General features: G+C 44.3%; 2 protein-coding genes across 6 annotated transcripts in view; both read right to left on the minus strand.

The window, feature by feature from the left end:
- zgc:92107 (MyTH4 and RhoGAP_KIAA1688 domain-containing protein homolog) overlaps positions 1-7,701 on the minus strand; it is a 41,178-nt gene extending 33,477 nt beyond the window's left edge. For both annotated transcript variants that reach the window (XM_012858387.3, XM_012858382.3), the window contains exon 1: positions 7,475-7,701. In XM_012858387.3, coding sequence (XP_012713841.2) covers positions 7,475-7,488 — 14 coding nt within the window. In that variant the 5' untranslated portion in view covers positions 7,489-7,701. The remainder of the gene's footprint in view (positions 1-7,474) is intronic.
- Positions 7,702-11,324: 3,623 nt separating this feature from the next.
- The window catches only part of sulf2a (sulfatase 2a), a 65,310-nt gene continuing 53,115 nt past the window's right edge, over positions 11,325-23,519 (minus strand). For 3 of the 4 annotated variants that reach the window (XM_036151492.1, XM_012858351.3, XM_036151491.1), the window contains 16 exons: positions 23,156-23,306; positions 22,730-22,905; positions 21,306-21,434; positions 20,974-21,030; positions 20,743-20,872; positions 20,284-20,491; positions 19,714-19,972; positions 16,933-17,029; positions 16,733-16,827; positions 16,594-16,653; positions 16,357-16,523; positions 16,015-16,157; positions 15,721-15,829; positions 15,590-15,623; positions 13,079-13,132; positions 11,325-12,691 (listed from right to left, as the gene is read on the minus strand). In XM_036151492.1, coding sequence (XP_036007385.1) covers positions 12,661-12,691; positions 13,079-13,132; positions 15,590-15,623; positions 15,721-15,829; positions 16,015-16,157; positions 16,357-16,523; positions 16,594-16,653; positions 16,733-16,827; positions 16,933-17,029; positions 19,714-19,972; positions 20,284-20,491; positions 20,743-20,872; positions 20,974-21,030; positions 21,306-21,434; positions 22,730-22,905; positions 23,156-23,306 — 1,900 coding nt within the window. In that variant the 3' untranslated portion in view covers positions 11,325-12,660. The remainder of the gene's footprint in view (positions 12,692-13,078; positions 13,133-15,589; positions 15,624-15,720; positions 15,830-16,014; positions 16,158-16,356; positions 16,524-16,593; positions 16,654-16,732; positions 16,828-16,932; positions 17,030-19,713; positions 19,973-20,283; positions 20,492-20,742; positions 20,873-20,973; positions 21,031-21,305; positions 21,435-22,729; positions 22,906-23,155; positions 23,307-23,519) is intronic. The other variant, XM_012858372.3, reaches the window with a different exon arrangement.

Consider the following 23,519-nt stretch of genomic DNA (forward strand, 5'->3'; position numbering starts at 1 on the left):
TTGATATAGAGAAACACCATCATCATCTAGTCATGTGACTTTTGATACTGGACTGATTTATAGGTACGCCTTATGTTGCCTAAACAAATACCCATTCTTCTGGAAAAGGTCAAACATATTGGGCTGGACTGAAAATGGTTATCCATGTTTCGCTGGAGACGTAATAGAGCCGACGCTGTTCTCTTCAAAACATTTCATTGGTGGAGCATAAAAACAGAAGGTGGATTATTTAATGACTTAATGCTCCTCTGGTGTGGTCCTCGGCCTTCGTGGTGCGGTTTGCCCAATAACGTCTGAGGCCTTCAGAAAGCCCCGCCTCGGTTCCACTGAGCTTTTACTGGTTAGGTGGCCTGTTTTAGATTTTATTACAGGGCGTCAGGCTAAGAGGGGTTGAAAACAAAGACAAGCCACACTTTTCAGAAACACTGTTGCTCTACCACACAGAGTCCTAGAGTGATACAGCGGAGTGCGTGGCTTTAAAGCGAGGAACAAGTGATACGCATTCTTTTGCAAGGCACAGTAACTCCGTTAGAGAGATGGATGTCTGGGAGGTATTCGCCCCCGCAGCAGACTACATAGACGCTAATGCTAGGCTTCAGGATGCCATTTACTTATCCTGATCTGTCTTTAACTTAATGTTGGCTCTCTAAACCAGACCCACACAAGGCTGCAGCACACTAGCAGCCTTCCTTACTTTTAATCGTTCCAACTCTGACTGACTTTGCAGATCCTCGTCTACTTTCTTAAACACCCGCTACAGTAAGAGACTCCTCAGAGTGGGATTGCTGGAGAGAATCGATGGCCTGAACTAATCCACAGCCTTTCCCCTCGTGCTTCAGACCTCCTCCGGTTTCCTCTTCCTCCCCTGCTCTTCAGCAGTTGTTGATGTCCGTTCCTCAGCGACGTTGGAAAAAAAAAAACGAGTTCCCTTCTTAAACACGTTTATCTGGACAGATAATTTATCTGAGCGGATACGTGTCACTGAGGGCGAACGGACCTTCAGAGATGTTTCTTACGCGCCTAAATGTGAAACAACCAGTCGGACCGGTTTGCTCGCAGCGCCGCCGGGCCGCCACATACAAACTAGTCTGAGCGCCGGATTGGGCTCCACATAACGCAAGGTGAGGAGAAAAATCCGTGCACACAAAGACCAACGGAACCCTTTTGAATTGTTCCGCTAACCACTACCCGATTAAAAACAAAACAACACGCTGAGTTGACGTGCTCACTGATAGGACCCAGAAGTGAGGAGAAACAGGTCAACCTGCCCCGGGTCAGTGTGTGACGACGGCCTTAACCTTGAGTTAAAAACACCACAGCACTGACAACAACTCAATGCAGAACAGGATCCTATTCCATTTATTTTAAATGTAATACCCAACAATATTCCCTACAGCTAAAAAAAATGTTAAATTAAATTCTTAACATTTTGATCCACAACAGCATTTTTGTTCAGCCATCTGACGAGCAGTGTGCAGCAACAGGTGGGACAGGGTAAAAGCAACAGCAACTATTTACTCTCTTGTAGCTAGTTTGCATTAAACCGCCATACATCATTATGGTGGTTTAATGCGTCATTATCTAATTTGCATGTTTGTTCATACATTTGTGACCTAGGAGGAGCTTCTACCAAGACAGAAAAGTTATTAAAAACAGTGATTAAGTGTGTTTCGGAACTAAAAAATTACCTTTACAAAATGATTTGTTAATTAACGGCACAGACCAAAAAAGACAGTTATTAGAGGCACACAAAGTGAACGAGGTGAATAAGTGATTGAAGCTGTGTGGGAATCATATTCAGGGAATTGTTTTAGTGCAACAGTTTCAGAGACAAAACAAAGACTACTTTAAAAACTACTTTTAGGTGACAAGTCAGCAGCAGCTGTGCCTGTGAGACAGCGCTGAGGGAAGTAGGAACCCTCATAGCAGCTCTCACTGCTGCCTTAACACAGTGACTCCAGAAGAACCGGAGGTTTCGTTAGGGTGACCAGTCCCCGTTTTGGATGACCTGTTCTCGGAAATGTCCCTAAATTTCAGTTTACGATGATGGAGTAAAAAAGTTTAGCGCAACAAGAGGTATTTACCCGGTCCTGCTACTGTCCTGCCGTAGTAGAAGAGCTGAGCCAAACGCACCTTCCCCACTGCGTTGGCATTGCAGAAAACACAAAACAAACCACATCCAGACAGAAATTCTGCGCCGACGTCATCGTCTACCCGACTCCCCACCCCCAACAATCAGATGTCTCCGGTTTTCATTAGAGAAATCTGGTCACCATAGCTTTCGATAGAGTCGCCATTAAAACCAAAACGTTGCTAAAAGTTGCTTGTTACTAGTTGCTTTTTGAAAGAAAATTGCTAGAGGGGTCTGAAATATCACTAAATATAGCAACAAAGAGGCTAAATGGGCAACGCTGGACTGTCACCTCTAGTTTTCCTTTCCTCCTGAGAGCAGTGTTAGACAGGAAGGAGCATGTACTGTATAACCAGGTGTTGGTTATACAGTACATTTTAACAATCACGATATTTAAATTAATTTCAAACTTGGATTATGGTTAATACAAGTGTGCAAATATAGGCTATACATAATATATCATAAATATAACTCAAATACTTTATATTGTTTTCCATATATTTAAAAAAAATTCTGAAGGCTTTTCTTTTGTTGTGGCGGAGCACACAGATTGATTACATATAGTGGAAACCCTGAAGGCGGTGTATGTATACCACTAATGCCTGCTGATGCAGATTACACACATACCAAGGATCATACTGGAAGCACTTTGCCACATTCTAGCAGTCAAAGTCATTTAACCCGTTTGCTTCCCAAATACCTATGAATTAGATCTATGGGCCGTATATTTAAATGACCGAGCTCCACTAAACTTTTAATCTGGCAGCAAACCAAATTTTCGTACATACATAAATAAAATTAACAAGGCAAGAAGGGGCTAAAACTTTGGTAAACCTTAGTGATGGTGGCTGGCCTGTGCCCTAAGTGAAAAAAATGTGATACTGTGTACATAAGAATGTCCCATGAGGGCTCGTGATCATATGCATTACAAAGCCTTTGAAATAAAGCCTCTGCTGCAGCCTGTGATGGTACAGAACAAAGCCAACTGTTGTCGGATCAACAGGAGGACCCCCATTCAAGGACGTCTCTGTGCAGCCACCACATGAGGGGGGGCCAGCCAATCAGAGCTGGGATAGAGGGAGGAGTCTGGGTCATGTAGGAGAGGTCTGCGGCGACCTCCAACACCAGCTGCCCAAAATCCTAAACCAGAGAGGCTCTTCGCTTCTCCTTTGGCACAGAGTTAGACTCCATCCCACAGGGTCACTGAGACACCCCGGGCAAGGCCAACGTTTCCCATACTCCCTTCCAACAAGCGATTTTACATGGCCTGAGTGCATTCACTCCCAGGAGCTGCCAGAGGGTTTTAGGCCCCGCTGTAGCAAAGTGATTCTCCACGAGTTGTGAAACAAAAGCACTTAACCCCTCAGCAGATCCAGGAGAGGGTTTTTGTGTCGGCCCTTCAAAGTTACTTCGGTTACTATTGTATCTGCCCGGATACTGAAGGAGGAGAAGCAACGCTGACAGTTCTCTAAGGGGAGCGCTGTCAGGTCCGTCGTACGGCATCCAGCCCAGCCTCCAGGAACCTCCACCCTCCTCCTTCCAGTTCAGCCGAACAGTGGCCGTCTGTCTGAGGTCGCGTTCAGCGGCGGGATTCATCAACGCCTGGCTAAAAAACCCACCTCCTGTCGCGAGCCGACAACCAACGCAGAGACCCTTCAGGTCAGACGTGACAGTAGCATGAAGAGGCAGAGGACGGGATCAGAGCGTTCAGTCGGGCCTGCCCCTCTGTCCGCTACACCAGCTGTCACAAAGCGATCAATCCAATTCCTACTAAAAAAAAAAAAAAAAATAGAAAGTAATTGAGTTTAATAACTTTAGAGCTTCCACTCTACAACTTTTTTCTTGCCAAATACATTAGCCGCAAGTTTTTCAAAGCACATTCACGTGAAATTACCGCCATTTTTGATTAGCACCCGCAGCAGTTTGTAACATAACTTTAAGAGGAACCCGCTATTACCCCCCCCCCAGACAACGAAGACATGTTAAACGACGGCAGGGTCTAATAAACCCGGCGCAGAGCTCCGAGGCTGAAGCGGAGGCCAGTGGGGGGACGAGGAGCCGGGGCAGGATGTGCACGTCCGTTCGTACTGTCCTCTGGAGGAAGCGGAGAGCCTCCAGGATTAGAAACGCAGAACAGTCTGGGGAAGATGTTAGGGGGGGGGGGGGGGGGGATCAGAGTGTACCGAGAGATTAATATTTCCCAAATGGCAGAAGAACCCTGTAAGGCGTGGCTGCGTTTTTATGCCAGCCTGTTCCATTTACGCCAGGGGTGGCCAACACGGCGCCCGCGGGCACCAGGTAGCCCCCCCCTCCAAGGAACACATGCGGTGCCCTCAAACCTGTTCTAAAACTAGCACAACCCTCCAGTTAGCTGCATCTAAAATGTTATTTTAGTCTGTTGCTCTACACTGCAAAAATGGAACTTAAAATAAGTAAGATGTTCTTAACATTAGTGTATTTGTCCTTGATTTGAGCAGGTAAATAAGGTGATTTGCCAATGGAATAAGATTTTTGCACTTAAAATAGGACCAACTCATCTCCATCATCTTATTTACAGTGCAGGATGTCTAATTATCTTATTTTAGGAGTCAAAATACTCATTCCATTGGCAAATAATCTTATTTACGTGCTCAAATCAAGGACAAATGCACTAACTTTAAGAACATTTAACTTATTTTTAGATTCGATTTTGCAGTGTACTTTTGCATTTATATAGATATAAAACTAACAATATCTTAAAGAAAAAAAAAAGATTGCAAATGTGTTTACTGGTGAGCTCTTCTAGGTCAAAGGTCAGTACAGGTAGCCCTTTGTGTGACGCACAGCAGATGAAGTAGCTCTCAGTTTCAAAAAGGTTGGTGATCCCTGATTTATACCTTTAATGTCGTTTCTCTTCCGGCCGCTGACATCCCTAGCTGTAGCTGAACTGCCTGCCGTTCAGCCGTCCATCTGCGTGTACAGCTAGTTATCATCTCATTTAAATGCTGCCGAGGGGCGGGCATCATTTTGCGCGTCAGCCGCGAGCCCGCTGTGCTCAGGCGGGGCCGACCATCCCCCTAGCACCCAGAGGAAAGCGTGCCGCGACGAAAGCGGCGGTACAGGTGAAGATGAGCGCGTTTGACTTAAATCACCTTAGCCTCGTTACAGAGCCGCCGGCGCAGGTCACAGCCGGCGACGCGAGTCAAATTAGAAGGCCGCGTTGGGTTAAACAGGGCTGATCCAATGGATCTGAACAGGATTACAGCGCAGAAACAAAACAGACACTAAATCCAGTCATACTTTGTAGATGTCAAAGTGTTTCAGGCGCACTCCCATGGTCAAAAACACTTTCTTGTAAAACCAGTTTTTAAAAAAAAAAAGAAGGGGGAAAAATGGTTGTTCATTGTCAGATTTTCAGTAGGAATGTCCGGACTTGTCTTTGGCTCGGTTTTGATTCGTTTTGCCGGATGGGGTGGGGTTGGGGTTTGTTTTTCTTTTGTTTGAAACTGCGGCAGCGACCCATCAGGGTAAACGCTGAGGTAACGTCCTATTGAGATTCCAGCCTTTCACACCAACAGGCTCGTGAACGAAAGAGACACTCTGCTGTGGCGGCAACCACAAACGCGTCAGAGTTTGCGCCGTAAGACGGGGGGGGCGAGCCAGCGGAAATGGAGAGAGAGGGGGGGAAAATACATAAAAAAAAAAAGAACAGGTGCCACTAGGAACCAAGAGCTAGGCAAGCGCAGGGGCAGGGCGGGGGGGGGGGGGGGGGGGGGGCGACCCGCTGCCTCCAAGAAGCCGTGTCGGCACGCGGTGTCAAACTAACAGCTCCAGGCTATATAAACAACATCAATAGCTTTGTTTTTTTTGTTTTTTCAGATCTTGTGTGTGTGGAACAGATGTCAACATGAGGTCTCTGCGGTCTGACGACATGTAAAGTTACCACTAAGTACACGAGCAGGACCATTGATAAAACAGAAGAACCTGTCCGTATCACTGCCACGGCTCCATCAGCTGAGCCACGACAACACACCCAGCGAGGATGTACACACCTTAAAAAACAAACACAAAAAAAACAGAATACAGGTTTGGGAAATCCGGTGTGCGTCTGCATCGAGTTCCCCCTTACTGAAACGCCTCTAAATAAAATGCAGCACCACTCATCCCCTGATTAGTAATGCGACGTCTACCTTATTCTGAGCACAAACTGATTGGGAGAACGTACGCAACAGAATGACATCAAGGAGAACACTACGAGGGGGAGAAACTAACATGGCCCATGCTGGCTCAGGAGGAGCCGCAGAGACCTTCGGCTCGGGTGGGACGGGGGAAAAGCCATTAGCCGCCCGCGCCCTCCGCAAATCGGCCGTCTGTGAAAGCGCGTCAAGAACAGAATTATGCATTGTGTAAAAAAAATAAAAAAGCAATAAGAAAGCCCGTGTGCGGTTCTCCACGAGCCATGTGGGGAACACGGCAAACGTGCGTGAGAGGAGGCGCTCCGGTCAGGCCAGCCTTCAACACAGCATCCTCACAGTCAAACATGGTAGCGGCAGCATTATGCTGAGGGACAGGGACAGGAGAAGCTGGTCAACGGTGCTGGGAACATGGAGCCAAGTGATTCCCGGAGAGAAAACCAGGTGAAAAGGACAGGACAACATCCCCAAAGTGACAGCCCTGCATTACACCCACTGCTTTGCGTTTTTCTATCACATGAAATCCTAATAAAAATACACTGACGTTTGTGCTTTTTACAACTGCTATGCTTCCAATGAGTGAGCTGAGAACCCAGGGGGAGGAAAAAAAGAAAAGAAATCACTGGGCAAAGTTTTTAAAGCAGATGGTGAAGACATCGTAGAGAATGTGAAGCCCTTATGGCTGAGGCTTCAGGAGCCACCGGCCAGGACCGGAGCGACACATGATGGGAGACTGTGGGACGTTCACTGGCCTCCAGAAACCACAGCAGAGAGCAAAGTTAGTCCAGCAAATTACTGGGGGAGATCAAAGCCGAGCCCGGCTCTGCGGCTGCGGCTGCTGCGACTTCATTTGGAGAGAATTAATTTCAAGTCGCGCTACAGCTGCTGCTGTAGTTAGGGAAGGAGGAGCTGCTGTTGGTTTCTGAGGAAAAAAAACTGTTTTCTCCGCTAACTGCGACCAAACCAACACGGACGGGAGTAATAAAAACTAGCAAACACTTTTAAAAAATCAAATTCACAAGTTTCCTCGCTATTACGCCTTCTGCGGCATCCCGGTGAACCCAGCGCTGAGCTCGCTGCCTGTCGGGATGGCAGCGAGCTCAACTTTCCGCCTCCAACCAACCAACTAACTCCACGGCGCGTTCAGACGAATAAAAGCGGCTAAACTCACCTCGTTTCGGCCATTTCTCACATTGTAACCGAAGCGGACCCGAAAGAAGAAACTCCGCGCTGCTTGTGGAGGGTTTAGTTTCCTGAGCGGTGTGTAGAGGACGGTCCTCCCCGCCGCTGCCTGCCTGCCTGCCTGCCTCAGTCCGACATGGAGTCTCCGCCTCTCCACGTGAATCATGCGGTCTGGATGGGGGTCACCCGGCCCACCACCCCCCACCGGGAGACTCACACGGCCCACCACCCCCCACCGGGAGACTCACACAAAACTGCCCCCCAACCGACTCCGACTCCTCCTTTACTCCACAGCACCCACCCACCCAGTCCCGGACTGTCCGAAGTTGTAAAGCAGCTTTTCTAGGCGGCAGAGCTGCCTGCCATGTTCAGTGTGGGCAGAAGCAACAAGGACGTCGCCTGAAGTTGCCCAGCAACCATGACTTCAGCATCTAACATGGCTGCTGGCACCAAAGACTTTGCTAATTGTTACCAGAGTAAACAATAAACTCCTAATTTGTTGTATACCGCTCAGGGGTGCCGTAACAAATTTTGGGCTCCATGACAAAAAAATAAAAATAAATCTAAATCAGGGGCCCCCACCATGGTGCCCACGGGCACCAGGTACCCCCCAACAAGGAACATAGGTGGTGTGTCCCTTACGAAAGAAAAATATATTTACCAATATATTACTCAAAATATATTATACTATATTTTTCTCTACAATATATTAAATTCTTTATATATTATATTCTTTATATATGGAATTCTTTATATAAGAATTATATATTCTTTATATTCTTTATATATAAAGAAGAGATATTCTTTATATATTGATGAAACATATTTTGCAATATATCATATGGTGAGTTAGGGTTAGGACGTCCTCGTGGACGTCCACAAGCCTGTTCAGAGAAAACAGCACAACACTCCAGTAAGCTGCATTTAAAATGCTATTTTATTCAGTTGCTCCTCCTTTTTGATCACACTTGCATTTACATAGATTTAAAAATGACAAAAGCATGGATACAAAGGATTGACTGATCTCTGGATATAAAGGGTAAGATTGTGAAATGCATGCTACTGACTGCTTACTAACTTTTAGTGATCCTACAAATATGAAACAAGAAGCTCAAACTAAGTTCAAACAAACATCAGGAAACCTCTTTATCAGAGTGGAAAATACAACGTTAAACATCATCCTGTACCTGCCATGGACTCTCATCTTTTGTCTTATCAGTATTAATATTTCTGCTACTAATAATGTATGCGCAAGATGATATCTGTTTTGTTTTAAATAAACTCTTTGTTTAATTAGTTTATATAATAGTACATATTACACATCTTGCTCAGAAAATTAAAGGAATTAATGAATCTGTGATAGTTATTTGCATTTGTGATCAATTGCTATGGTTCATTTATTTTTATTGCTGCACCTTTAAACAACCCATAGCTGTATGTATTGCACCAGGACAGAAAATGTGGTAGAGAAGAGAGAGGCTCACTTTTGAACTTACTGTGGATGTGTTATATTTTCTCAGATTATTGCGCAAAACCTTTTTCTGTCAGCAGAGAATTGGACCAGCTGCAGGAAAGAAAAGTAATACGGTGACCTTTTAATGTTTTTAGCTACTTCAGGAATAAATGCTTTGAATTTCACCGAACCAAGCACCGTATCATTTTCACTTCTTGATGCAGGTCCATATAAATGCTCCCAGAGAGGGTTCCCATTGTTTTCTATGATAACCGGAGCTTTTAAGTCTACCTGTATATCAGGTGAAAGTCCCTCTACTCTGTTTCTCAGAGGACCCTGCTATTAAAGTAAACCTCCACCTCATTTCTTGCTGGGTGAATGTAAGAATCAAACAATGTTATTGTCATTATGTAACCATAATGACCTTTTAAACATTTTTTTTTTTATAAGTGATTAGCATTAACTTACAATCAGTCCATTCTGGCTCAGCATTCAGGTTGTACTGCTAACTTCAGCCAGAGTTATGCCACCTCTTGCTTTGTGCACACGCACCAGGCTCCGTTTTCAGCATGCACTCCCTTAACGCTGCCATTGCCCCTATACATCGCCCCTGATCCCGCTAAACCAGGAGCAGTGTTTCTACAAAACAAAGATAAATAATCTTATCGGCTGCTAGTATAGCAAATCCCAACCCTTTGGAGACAACTCAAATCTGGGATCCATCTTAAAATGATTCATTGTACCAGGCGTCAGATTCTGTGTCAGTGTTGGATTTTTGCATTGTGGCTTTCCACCCAGGGCAGCACACCAAAAGGGGTGGCATGAGGCAAGCAAAACAGGTTGTGGCTAACTTTCTCGATGACTCAGTGGGACCAGCCGCCTCTGTGGTGTGGCCCCGTCTACACGGAAACAAGATTAGGTGCATACGCAAAAGGTATTTTGTCATTTAAGGCTGGTTCACACGGCAGGATTTTAGAATAGTCAGCCGATTTTCAAAGCCTGAGAGACATCACACGTAACGATAAAAAAAAAAAAATTGTAGATAAAACAGAAGTCAGAGCGGTCCCGACGTTCTACCAAGTGGACCTGATTGCTCTTAGCACACCTCACACAGCAGGAATATCTCTTAAGATTGTCTTAAGACAATCTTAAGATTGACAGTCTTAAGATTGTCTTAAGATTCCATTGTCTTGTCTTCCAAGAGTCTTCCAAGAGTCTTCGACTGATAGTCGAAGACTCTTGGAAAGGGAAGATCAGGGCAAAAATTGGGCTAAAAATCTTGCCGTGTTAACCAGCCTGTTGGCTGTGCGTCCACACAGATCCGTCGTTTTGGGAGACCATAAACAATAAAGTGGATAAACTTCATAATGTTGGTTTCGTGTTTCCGTGTGTACATTGCGAGGCGCACCTTTTCTGAAATGGTGACGCTTCTCTCTGTAAGTCGCATGTGCCTCACTCCAACAAATAATGACTAAGATGGCGCCGTCTGGTGGTGCGTTCATGCTAAGGCAAATATTGCCGTTATGTGGCTGTTAGTGATGTCCTCAAACTCTTCCTTTCTAATGAGCCCACTCCACACGGCGTGGCCCCTGCCAACTATTGATAAAGATCACGTTGAACGTGCGTAGATGTTTGCGTTGGATCCCCCGGCACGGTGCTGCCTGCTTCACATGAGGGTGTTCTGCGCCGTAGCATATTTCCGTGGGGGTGTCATGGCGCCACCAGTGGGCCCGGCATAACTACTACAGCGTTTTCAGTGGCGTTGCGTCCTCTCGTGTGTCCACACGAGAGGACGTGTGAAAATCTTTTGTGAAAATTTACAGCATTCGTCTTTGTGCCGATGGAACCTAAGCTTCTGATTCAAATTAAGAGGTTATTTCAGATCTTAAACATGTAGACTGAATAGTCCTCAGTCGGATTATCCCTACATTCTTTAAAACATCTTGTATTCTTATATTTCATGGGCAGCATATAAACAGAGGCACAAGTAGTTCACTCTACAGTGATGATGGATGAATTAAAACTTATCTATGGATGTGTTTTTGGAGAATAGGTTCGGTCAGGGGAAGTGGGCGTGAGTTGCACCGATCAGTTTGTTCAGATCTTTGGTTTCTTTCCTGACACATTAGTCAAGTCTTTGTCTCCTGTTAATATATCCTGTGGATTTTAAAGAACTTCATATTGAGAGAAAATATTCATTTCACTTTACATTACAATGTTTTTTTTTATGTGCATAAGTTGCATCTATAGGCTCTTTGTGAACTGCAGCACTGTACACACTCACTGCTCAGTATGCTGGTCTTATTGGCCTGCTCGTTTTTATCCTGTAAACAAGAGGACAGAGACATCTGCTGGACAAAAACGATATCATGACAGTGAAACAATAAAGTGCATGCTATTTTTTTTTTATTTGAAACAAAACACTTTTATTATCCACAATTACTATCAGCTCAATCTAGGGCTATTGAAATGTATACAAAGAAAACAAACAATGAAACAAGATCTAACAAAAGCGAGTACTTCACATCAAGTATTATTAAATTGTGTTCCCCCCCCCCCCCACTCCTCTGGCACAGAGTAGACTATGTATTCATTATTATACATCTTATCACAGTGAACCCTTTAAGTGCTTTTCTCATGTAAATAAGGACAAACATACAAATTGTGGGCAATGAGATTTCTTAAGCTGCTTCTCACCCGATACGTTCATTTTGTCAACTCATATTGTACAATGAGGTCTGCCTCTTAAGTATTATAAAAAATATTGTAAACATTTATATTAATTGCACAACGTACATTCAAATACATACTGTACTGTACAGCAAAGATTGATTTCTGTGTTGTCATCCAGTAGCACCATGTATAGCAAGCTAAACAAACTATATGGAAACCTCTAAAGTGTGGAACCATCGGCACAAAGGAGTAGCGTCAGAGTCACTAATGTCGCTCGGTGTTCAACGGTCGCATGTTCCTGTGTTTGTAGTGAATGTGAGATAACGGTTAGTGTCGGCCTAGTCAAGGTTTCTCTGTGTCGGGTCGCTTCACGTCTCACAGCCGTGAGCGGGGATAACTCCTCATGAAAGACATTCATCGGTGCGTAGGTCAAATATAAAAACAAAAGATTATGGCGAGAAGTTTGATACGGTTGTTTCTCATGGAGGTTTCACGTCACGTCCTGGTGCAAACACGTCCATGTGGGAAATATGATGTTTGCTCGGTTCCTCGTCAGCATGTGCCACAGAGACATGACGAGGTCACGGTGTGTCATTGCGTAGCAGCGGCGTTGACGCGAAGCTCGTCGTGTCCCCGTCCAGTCCCGCTTTCCGCGAAAGAAAGCAGATTAAAGCGATATTCTGTATATTATCTACAAGGATTACTGTCAGACCGAATGGCTTTCGGACGCCGGACTGACCCCGCCGTTTACAGCATTTACAGTTGCCGTTCATCTCAAAAGCCGGGGGGTAACAAATGTCAATGATTATGAGATGTTTTCCAATGTAGATAATGGAAAAGTTTTTTTTTTTTTTTAGCTTCTTCGTGTCTCATCCACACAAAGGCCACGAAGAGCAACTCTCCCAAAAACTCAACCCAGTGTAGAGACGAACAGTATCTCGGGTTATGGTTCAGCGACGGATGATCAAGGTCCTCATAGGCTTGTGTTGTCTTCATTCTCCTTCCTCTGCTGGAGGAGGCTGGTATGGTGGGTTTTGGGCTGCAGGTGGTTAACCAACCCATCCTTCCCATATCTGCCCTCTGCAAAGCCAAAAAAAAAAAAACACTTTTCTGAGTTAAAAGTGCTGCTTGAGACCATTCACTGAAAAGCATTGCTCCAGTTCTTCCTAGTTCCTACCAACACTGTGAGAAAAAGACAGAAAATACAATAAAAGGACTGAAAGCACGACAACGTAAGATGTTTTTCCTGCATTGCATGACTGTTCTGGACCCGAGAAGACGAGTGATGAAAAGTTGCAGCTTTGCAACGTAGGTTATGAGACGTACGGTAAATGAACGAGTACAGAGCTAGAGGAAACGGCAAGCTGCTGGCTCATCTGACCAGGCTAAACATAACCTGGACAGAAACAGGCAACAGGAGTAGAGCTTGGCTGACTACAGATAGCAGATGGGTGATGACAAACTCACAGCGATTTGGAGGAGGGCTTCTTCGTTTTTGGCCTCTTTCGACGATGAACTGGCCTGAGGCATGCACAGCACGTACGCGCGCGCAGGCCAAATGCACGTGCATGGAAACAAACAGGTATACACGCACACACAGCATACACAGGTGTACACACACACACACAGATGCATGCACACACATACACCCCCACACACACACACGCACACACACACACACACAACAGAGACCAGTCATTAGGGGTCATTGCAAAAACAGGACCGGCAAAAATGGCAAAGCAGACTTGCATGTTAGCCTTTTTGGTGTTTGATTTAACCACACTAAAAAGGTTTTGATTGCAACAACAACAACAGCAAAAACACATAGAAGCTTAAAACAAGCTCAGGACAAGATTACTGTTTTCGGACTTCCCTGAACCCCAGGCGCCAAGCAGAATCACACAGTGCCTTGCAAAAGTATTTACACGCCGTGAAACTTCCTAGTTTATCACATTATCTCAGACCTCCGGATTTTATTTAGTAGATCAGGAGTGTGCCAAGTCCATTCTCTAAGAGGAGCCACCCTGCAAATTTTAGATGTATCCCTGCTCGAACACATCCTCAATCACATAGCAGAATCACCTCGCCAGGAGGTGGTTCAGCCATGCAGAGGCCTGGTAATGGACCATTCATTTAATCCAGCAGTGTTGGAAAAGAGATGCGTTTAAGTATTCAAGGTAGCTCTCGACGACTGGACTTGAGCAACACCTATGTTAGACCAACACAATGGTTCTGAAGTGAAATAATAAGTGATGCACTGCTTTGTAAAAAAAGAAAAAAAGAATCTGAAAAGTGTGGCCTGCATTTAGCTATCCACCCATCAAGAGTAGATAGCTGACCTGAACCATGCCCAAAGCATGACGCTGCCACCACCATGTGTCAGGATGCTGTGCTGTTAGTTTTCCCCAAGACAAATAGAACAAAAGGTTTCAAATCTTCTTCCTAATGGTTGCTGTGTTTCCTACGGCTTTCTATCACCTGAAGAACATTTCTAGGATTAAAGGACTAATGTCTCAGCAGGATCTGGAAAAACTAATCCATGTGTTTATTTTTAGTCAAATAGATTACTGCAATGGTGTTTTCACAGGTCTGCCTAAAAAGTGGATCAGACAGCTGCAGCTGATCCAGAATGCTGCTGCCCGCGTCCTCACTAAGACTAAGAAAGTAGAGCACATAACGCCAGTTCTAAAGTCCTTACACTGGCTCCCTGTATCTCAGAGAATAGACTTTAAAATACTTCTGTTAGTCTATAAATCCCTGAATGGTTTAGCACCTAAATACATCACAGACTTGTTATCAGTGTATCAACCATCCAGACCACTAAGGTCTTCTGGCTCCAGCCTTCTCTGCATACCTAGAACCAGAACTAAACAAGGAGAAGCAGCATTTAGTTCCTATGCTTCAGTTATCTGGAACAAACTTCCAGAAAACTGTAAAAGTGCTGAAAGCCTGAGTTCCTTTAAATCAAGATTAAAAACACATTTGTTTAAGATTGCCTTCGACTGTTCTAGTTAACTGAATCACCACTTCTTTGTTCTTTTTTCTATCTACATTTTATTCCTACTTGCTTATATTCTGTTTTATTTTGCTATATTTTAATCATGTAAAGCACTTTGCATTGTCTTTGTACTGAATTGTGCTATATAAATAAATTTGCCTTGCCTTGCCTTACATGGCAAACTCCAAATGGGACTTCTTATTGGTGTTCTTTAAACAACGAAGCACCTTTCTTCCTGCCACTCTTCTTTACAGACCAGACTTATGGAGTAAATGACTAATAATTTTTCTGTAGACAGATTCTCCCACCCAAACTGTGGATTTCTGCATGTCTTCCAGAGCTATCACGGGTCTTTTTTGGTTTTTGCTTCTAGACACTAGGCATGTCTGTTTAGACAGACAGCCGTGTAGGTTTTCATTCGTGCCACATGCTTTCCATTTTCAGATGATGGACTGTAGCGTCCTCCAGGCTTAGGATATGTAGCTCCGCTCTAGACGTGTCCACATCCACGTCTTCCTCCCTGACCTGTCTGGAGGGTGGGCTTCAAGATGGTGTTTGAGTAATATTTCCAACAAACATCTGAACCCTCGACAGCAACTCTGCATCCATCCTGAGATCAAAAATGCGAACAGGTCTACTCTATTTAGTAATCAGGTGAAATCTGATGGCAGCTGGTTGAACATACGTTTTTGTTTTTCTTACTGTAGAATATATGGGGCTGGATACATGTGCAAGCCACAATTTTTCTTTTTTAGTGACTTTCCTTCCACTATACAATCATGCATCACTTTGTGCTGGTCTATTTTCTAAAATCCCAGTAAAGGAGTATCAAGTTGAAAGGGTGGGATTACTTTTGTGAGGCACTGTAGACAAAGCTCCATTGTGCAGACTGAAGCCTCTCTGCTTTCATTCTGTAACTTTATTCCATCTGGAGTGTTTGTAAAAGTAATCATCAGTGAGCTGCAGGGAGGAAGACATACCTGTATTCACTGAAGTGGTTTCTCTCCTTTCCCCCTGGAAGGAAGTTAAAGGGACATTAATCTCAGTCTGAAATGGCTCGAGAAAAAAAGGGGGCTATAAATCATATTTAGCTGAGAGATATTTTACTCACCCTTCTCCGGGTTGCATTGCTTGTGGCCCTTGCAGCTCCGTAAGGCCATGAGTTGCTGATGCATTGAATTCAGAGCGTTGCGATCGAGGCTGCTGACAGCGTTTATCAGCTGCAGGAAGAGCAAGGACAAAATGGCCACAGGCGCTTTGTAAACTCTGGAAAATCTCAGCAAACCCTTTACCCCCCTGGTGAGGCAGGAATGCAGCACCAAATATATCGTAGGATTATTTTACAGCTGTTATTGTTGAAGTATTTCTACCCTCCATTGTGCATGTGTCTGTGCAAACAGCATACCTGGTAAGGGTCAGTACTGAGGTCAAAGTATTCCATGAAGCCAGTGGCAAATTCACAGAACAGGAAATTGTGTGTGTCATTGATGGTCCTCAGGCACCAGTATGTGTTGTTGTTGGCGCTGGTGCACGCACAGAACGGACCCACTGAGGGAGACAGGGCAGGGGTGAGGAAGGGAGGGGTGGGTTAGAAAACAGCAGCTTTTTACGAAAAGCTGCCATAATATTGCTTTTATCTTATCTGCTGTTGAAAAGAGCACCCCAGGTAGAAATATGTTCCATAATACTGTATTTGTCAAAAAAAAAAAAAAAAAAAGACTTTCTGAAGTCATTTGTCATTCCTTACTGGTCCAGAAGGGGGCGGTCTGCCAGTGATGGTTGTCATGGGTGAAGCAGGTGAGACCCGGCATACTGCAGGTGTCGTTGTTCTGGAGCCTCTTCAGGAATTTGCGCAGTTTTTTCCTGCGCTTCTGTTCTTTCTGCAGCCACTGTGTCTTCTGCTTGGATGGCATTCTGATGGGAACAAAAAAGGTGCTACAGTGACTGAAACATGTTTAAAAAAAGCTTTACACTCAAGTTTTACCTGAGAGAGTCCGTTTGCTCGACACTGAGCAGATACGCCTCCTTATTCTTGAGAAGATAACTGAGAAGACAAAATTCTCCTGTCACATTTGGCGGATCTCAGCGATGGGCTCGCGTGGGGGGGGGGGGGGTTTGCTCACCTGGGGGTGTTGCACTGACATTCCTCTGGCCGCACCTTTTTTAGATGACCTTTCACTTCACGCAGGTTCTTGATTTTGGTCTGCAAGGTTTCAATCTGAGTGCAGCGAGAAAAACCAGAGAGTCACCTAAAGCACTTTATACATCAGACAAGCTGTGAAGCTAGATTTATGAATCCGAGTTTAGATGACTAAGCGAGTACCTCGTGCTCAATGTGGAGTTTGTGGTCTTTCCACGCCTGAAGCGACTTATAGAGGCCCCCATCACACTTCACTGTGTCGTTCATAAGAATGGAGCATCTGCAGAGCGCATACAAAAACAACTCACTGTATTTCTACTTAGCGCAAACAAGGACAACAGATTTTACTTGGGCGAAGACACACCTTGATTATACAGACTTGTATACAGTTATGGTTTGAAGAGTCTTTTTTATTACTACAGAAGTCTACAATAGAAACACCACATTATCAGATAAAAGAACCAGGGGAGACCCAGAACAGGTCTATTATTGAACAGACCCATGGTCAGCAGCATAACAGATAACATTGCGAGACATCTAGCTGGTATTTTAGCGCCTCTCGTTGGAAACCCACCACATCGCAGGAAAATTTCATGGGCTTTGGCAACTTCGGCATTTGAAGCTGGGCTCTAAGAAAAACGGCCGTCATGTTTAATGCCGCTTGACCTTTGGCTAACCTGACGCCGTCAGATGGATTTGCTCCGCATATCCATCTGGAAACCTTCCGTTGAAGTAATTTTGGGAAGGGGCAAAAATACTGGTTAGCTGATTGGCCTATGTTGGTGATAGACGGGCCAAATAAACCAATGAGATCAACGAAGCATATGACAACAGCGACGACGAAAACACAACCACAAACTCTTGCCGAAACCAGTCGGGAGAAGATCAATAACATCTTTTCCTCTGAGAAAAGCCTCCAGAGCAGCGTTTTGCTCTTCTTTCAGTGAAGAAATACTCTGTAATTCCGATAAAACTTGCTCGATAGCCGCGCTAACGCTAGTTTCATCGGCTGAAGCCGCCATGTTCTTTAGACTGAACTGTCGCGCTTCTCGTTGCGTCACACCTCAACCCGCCTCAAAGCCAACGCTGATTGGACGTTCGTTTGGTGAACTGCTCCAAATTTTCTTAAACAGAAAGTAGCCAGACTGATCTGCGAGTGAAACCTTGAAAGCTTGCGAGATCAGGATGGTCTCACGAGGCTAACCTTTCGCCTCCGTAAAACAGAAGTCAGAGGAAGCATACAGACGTAAGAAGCTTGTCAAAAATGAAACTGTGTTTTCTACATGCTGCTGAGACATGTCTGCGGGGCAGTCCGGGTGAGAGCGAGAGAGAGCAAGACTGTCCTCAGGCAACAAGAACGCCGAGAGCATCACAGCAAAGTTGCTCTGGTTTTATTCAGTCTTGGAACATGCTAAATTTGTATTTTTTGTGTGTGTCCTGTCTGGCAATATGGCAATAAGAATTGTTGTCTTAATGCCAAAAAGAGCCTAACAGATTTAGCTTTCACAAGCGGAGCCTTACTGCTTTCGCCATAGTGTTCCGCTTGATTTATATATGCAAGAAGCTTTATTAGAATTTATGCAGGGAATATTTCATATTATATGGACACTAAAACAAGAAGGCACATGCTGAATTTGTAGACTTTATATAAGGGTCTCTGGGGCGGAAAACACACTCAGAGACCGCTGTTTGAGTCATGCTAATGCTAAGCTAATGTGAAGTGCTAACTGCTAAAATGTCAACTCTGTAATTCGCTATATCCCACGTTTGCAGTTTGTGTTGCTTCGCTATGAAAAAGAGCCATTGGATGTACATCGTCCATCTGTATCCACGTTGGGGATGTGACCAAAAAGCTAATTACATGGTACCAGACAGGCAACAGCTCAATGCAAATCAAAGTTGCTTTGATGACTTTATCTACATTTTTTAGCTTTTGTTCTGGATCAATGTGTGCTGTGTATATGTGCGTCTGTCTTGTTGTGTCTCTGCTCAGTCTTCTCTAACCCCCAGTTGGTCGAGGCAGATGACCGTTCGCACTGAGCCTGGTTCTGCTAAAATGGGAGTTTTCCTCTCCACTGTTGCTTTATGCTTGCTCAGTATGAGGGATTGCTGCAAAGCCATGGACAATGCAGACAGCTGTCCACTGTGGCTCTACACTCTTTCTGGAGGAGTGAATGCTGCTTGTCAGGACTTGATGCAATCTGCTGTGTTTCCTTAGGAATTTTTTTTTTCCCAATCTTTTTGATTTGATTTAATTTGACTCTGGAAAGTGCCTTGAGATGACATGTATCATGGATTGGCGCTATATAAATGAATTGAATTCTCTGCTGTGTAACATGCTGGGTTTGGAAATGCTGTTAGTCTTTCAGAAATCTCAGCTAAGGCAAGGATCTTTATTTTCTAGGGAATATACACACACTGATGTTCACAGTTACAAATGCTAGCTAGAACAACTGCAAAAACTGCTAACATAAGATGCTAAAGGCACCTTAGAAATAAACTCTGTAATCATTTTTGTCTCTGCGTTAAATAAATAGCTAAATCCTGTTTTCACAGCAACAGAGCATGCAGCCTGACGCCGCCTCTTGCTCCCAATATAAATTATTAATCAACACTCACGGCAGGAAGGCTAGAAAGAAATATTAGCTCTGCGAAAGTTCTTGAAGACATAAATGGTGCCTGCAGGTCAGAGCTTTATGAAAACCAGAGGCCACAAATCTGTCACACATTTACTGATCACTGCATCTGGAGTATGGCTGTTTAATCCTCTCGGTAAAAGGCTCAGAAAACCCCTTCCACTGTGCAGAAATCTTGACTCCGTTTCAGAAGAAACGTCAAGCTTCAAAGCCTCCTGTTTTTGCCAAGGTTTGCAGAGCGTACTGTCAGTTTTCTTCCGAGGAACAAGCAATAGCTGTGGACGTGACAGACACAGCTTGACTATTTGCATTCCCTCCACCCACACACCTGTATGTGACTTTCAAAGCAGCAGGTGGCGTGAGTTTGTCACGGGCGGTAGGTTTGGCTGCAACTCCCATTCCGCTGAATTCTTCGCCGTCGTCTCCAACGCCTGTGCCTCTCCATCTGTCTTTGGTCCAGCTGCTGTTACTGGATCCCAGGGGCCTGTAGCCCTCCTCCAAGTCCACAGCGTACAGATCTCCATCCAGCTCAAACGACACGGAGCGGGCCCAGCGCTTCCTGGTCTCGGCCTTGATGGATTTGATCCCTTTTGGAATATGAAAGGGCTTCATGTGATTATCAGGAGATACTTTGTAAAACTTTGGATCACATCACACACGAATCTAATGTTTTCCCATTTGCTACTCCTGAATGATTAATGGCTAAGTTTTTGCTTAACTCCACCACTTGGTGGCAGCACTCCCACATGCCTCTTATGTCATGGAAGTCTGGTTATTTAAGCATGAGATTTCTGACCTTTCTTTTTCAGGTTTAGAACGCGTGTCGTCTTGATCAAAATCAGGATGTAATTATACTTATCGGGAGAGCAGAAAATCCAAGTGGGCATTAGCAACTCACTCTTTTTGTTTAGGAGCCTCTTCTTCTTCAGGGCAGAAGGTTTGACACCCACATTGCCACAGTTACAGTCATCAAAGTTGGAAACGACGGACAGCGTGGAGGGACTGCTGGCCATCAGAGCCTGCATGCGTGGCGCGAACATGCTCGCCATGCCTTTACACTTATACAGCCTCAGCTTGCCGGTCGGATCCTCCACACACTGCCACTTCTGAAACAAAACCAAAGAAAAGGGAAATGTATTTAATGATGCTGCGCGAATATTTTTCAGGTCACAAAAATGGCTTTTTTTCAGATTCGGTCCTTTTCTGTATATGGTGACGTCTAATGCAACCCTGAGTGTACGATTACAGCGTATCACCGTGAGTACACAGATGGCAAATTATCATCCCGCCATGGCAACGTTTCCTTTTTCTGAAAATTGAATAGCCTCCCCTTTCTTGGCTCATACAGGTCGGCTACCTGTCCCGGTTGTTGGCACGAAGTCTGGTACTCTGCTTTCTGGCACAAGTCCTTCACCCTCTGATATTTTGGCAGGAAGTTCTCCTCCTGGGCCATTTCCTTCCCGTCGGCTCTCTTGTGCGGAGGCTTGCTGAAAGAACAGACAGAACATTGACAGGGAGGCTGACGCTGCCAGAACACAACGCTTTGAATGAGAACACGTCTTCCAAAAGGTCAATCAATAAAACATACCCTCGCTCCACCAGAAAGGAGTCTCTCCATGTTTTCCCTTTCTTGCTCAACTGGAACCTAAGAAATCAGTGAAACACAACGCTGATATTTGCAGCGAACAAACATGTACGCCGTTTCAAAATGCCGAGCTCCCTCGAAAGATAATGATGCCGCACCTTCTAAATTTGAGTTGTGAACTTTATTACTTACAACAAAGCTCTTAATTTCTGTACAAAAAAAGTCCAGTTAAATCCCGGTTTGACTCGAGCTCCTTCATTCTCCTCTGTTCTAAATGTCGTCCAGAAGTTGTGTGAAAAGCTGACATACTAATGAAAAAGCAGGAGTGTGTTCACCTGTTTATTGGCCGATCTGTGGCCAGAAGCTTGAGGATGGACTTGCCGTCTATTTCTGCAGGAATATCAACACCCGCCATCTCCAGAAGAGTCGGTGCCAGGTCGATGTTTAACACGATGTGAGGATTTCTGCCAAGAAACAACAATAATTTGCACACAGAATTTGATATATACAACTTGTGTTTGATTTGTATATTCCATATTATAGATTACTATATTTACTTATGTCAGCAGTATATTTGTCTATGTTTAGCACCTTATCACCAAAGTAAATTCCTCGGAAGTGCAAAATCCTATAAAACGCATTCTGATTCAGTGTAACTATCATAATCCCTAAAAGTTTTGTAAAGTCTTGCAAAAGTATTCATACCCCTTTGAAATCTTTCACCTTTCGTCACATTAAAACCACCATCTCCAGTGTATTTTATTCTGGTTATATCTCAAACACCAACGCATAATAGTGCATGATCGTGAAAGGCAAGGCTACATGCATTTCAACGTTTTTTACAAGTAATGATAAAAAAAGTGTGGTGTATATTTTTATTTAACCCGAGCTACAGCTCTACAACCTTATTCGGGTAAGTCTCCAGCAACTTTGAACATTTAAACACGGAGATTCTTTCCTCGTTGTGCTTTGAAAAACCCACCAAGCTCAGTCAGACTGGAAATAGAGAGCAATTTCCACGTCCTATCAAATATTCTCTATAGGATTTTGCTCTGAACTTTGACTGGGCCATTCTACCATAAGAATATGCTTTGATCTAAGCCATTAATGCTTAATGTTTAGGGTTGTTTTGTTGTCTGGGCGATGCTCAGTGCTCTTTATCTGCTGCATGTAGTTTTTACCATAAGCTAATATGTTTAATTTTGGTCTTATCAGACCAGAGCACATTAAGGGTTGTAGTAAGCAATAAGCAGGAATTTTTATGTTTTTTTATTTTTTTGTTTAACAACAGCTTTCTCATTTTGTTACCCAACCATAATTAAACTTCATTGCTGACCTGTCTGCCATGTTCCTTGGTCTTCATGGTGCTTTTTGTTCCCTAATGTTCTCCAACAAAGCTCTGAATCCTAAACAGAACAGCTGTGTACATACTGAGATTGATTTACTCTTTAGGTGATTCTGATGGCAGCTGGTTACAATGAATTTTTGGCATCAGAGTAAAGTGGACTGAATACATGTGCATGCCACACCTTCCTGGGTTTATTTGTGCAGAACCATGTATCATTTTCCTTCCGCTATACAGTTAGGCACTACTTTATGTTACTCTATCAAATAAAATACATCATAAAGTCAGCTTTCAACATGACATTGTGATAAGGTTCAAAGAGCTTTAACACCTTTGCAAAGCACTTGGCAACAAGTATGGCAATTTTACTGTGAGGAAAACGTGAATGGCAGAAAAATCAGTCTTGCTACTCACGTGACGCCTTGATCCACGTTAGGACCTCGTACATAGAACGGCACGCGGATATCAAACTCATAGGGCATCGATTTGCCCTTTACCAGGCCAAACTGGCCGATATGATAGCCGTGGTCCGAGGTGTAAATGAGGTAGGTGTTGTCCAGTTCGCCCGTCTCCACCAGCATGTTGTACACCTTCGGGAGACACGACTCATTGAGCAGGCACGCGGGGGGTAAAAAGTTACACTTTCTGTTTGACGGCTCAAATCCCTTGTGCCCGTTTCCAGGAAAAAGAGATTGAACAATTTACCAAGTGTGTCAGTGAATTCATTATCCCAGTCAGAACAAGCACAGATCTCCCAGGACCACCGGGTGTCAGATGAGTGGTTTGCGCGTCTGTGGTTAGGCGTGTGTTTGCGGCGTGCCTGGCAGAGAGACTGCCTACCTTCTCCACGCTATCATCCACCGACAGCAGAGTCTGCATCCTCCTGCGCTGAAGCATGTTGGTGAACTGCATGTGGACGGGCTTCATGGGGCCGGTGTAGCGGAGGATCCAGTGCTTGTCTGGGTTGGGAGCATAGTTGTAGCTCGGGGTTCTTTGGAGGGACAAAAAAAAAAAAAGAAAAGAAAATGGTTAAAAGCTAGAAAATTATCCTTCCGCCCACAAGTAATAAAACATCCAATTATTGAAAACACAACACGACTAAGGTAAATCTTTATACATATACTAAAAGCTGTGGTGAAATGTTTACAGTTCTGTGCATCGTCATCTGCCGGTGTAGCCTGATGACTTCCCAGAATAGAAAGAA

This window comes from Fundulus heteroclitus, chromosome 20 (assembly GCF_011125445.2).
Source record: "Fundulus heteroclitus isolate FHET01 chromosome 20, MU-UCD_Fhet_4.1, whole genome shotgun sequence".
In the NCBI taxonomy this organism is placed as follows: Eukaryota; Metazoa; Chordata; class Actinopteri; order Cyprinodontiformes; family Fundulidae; genus Fundulus; species Fundulus heteroclitus.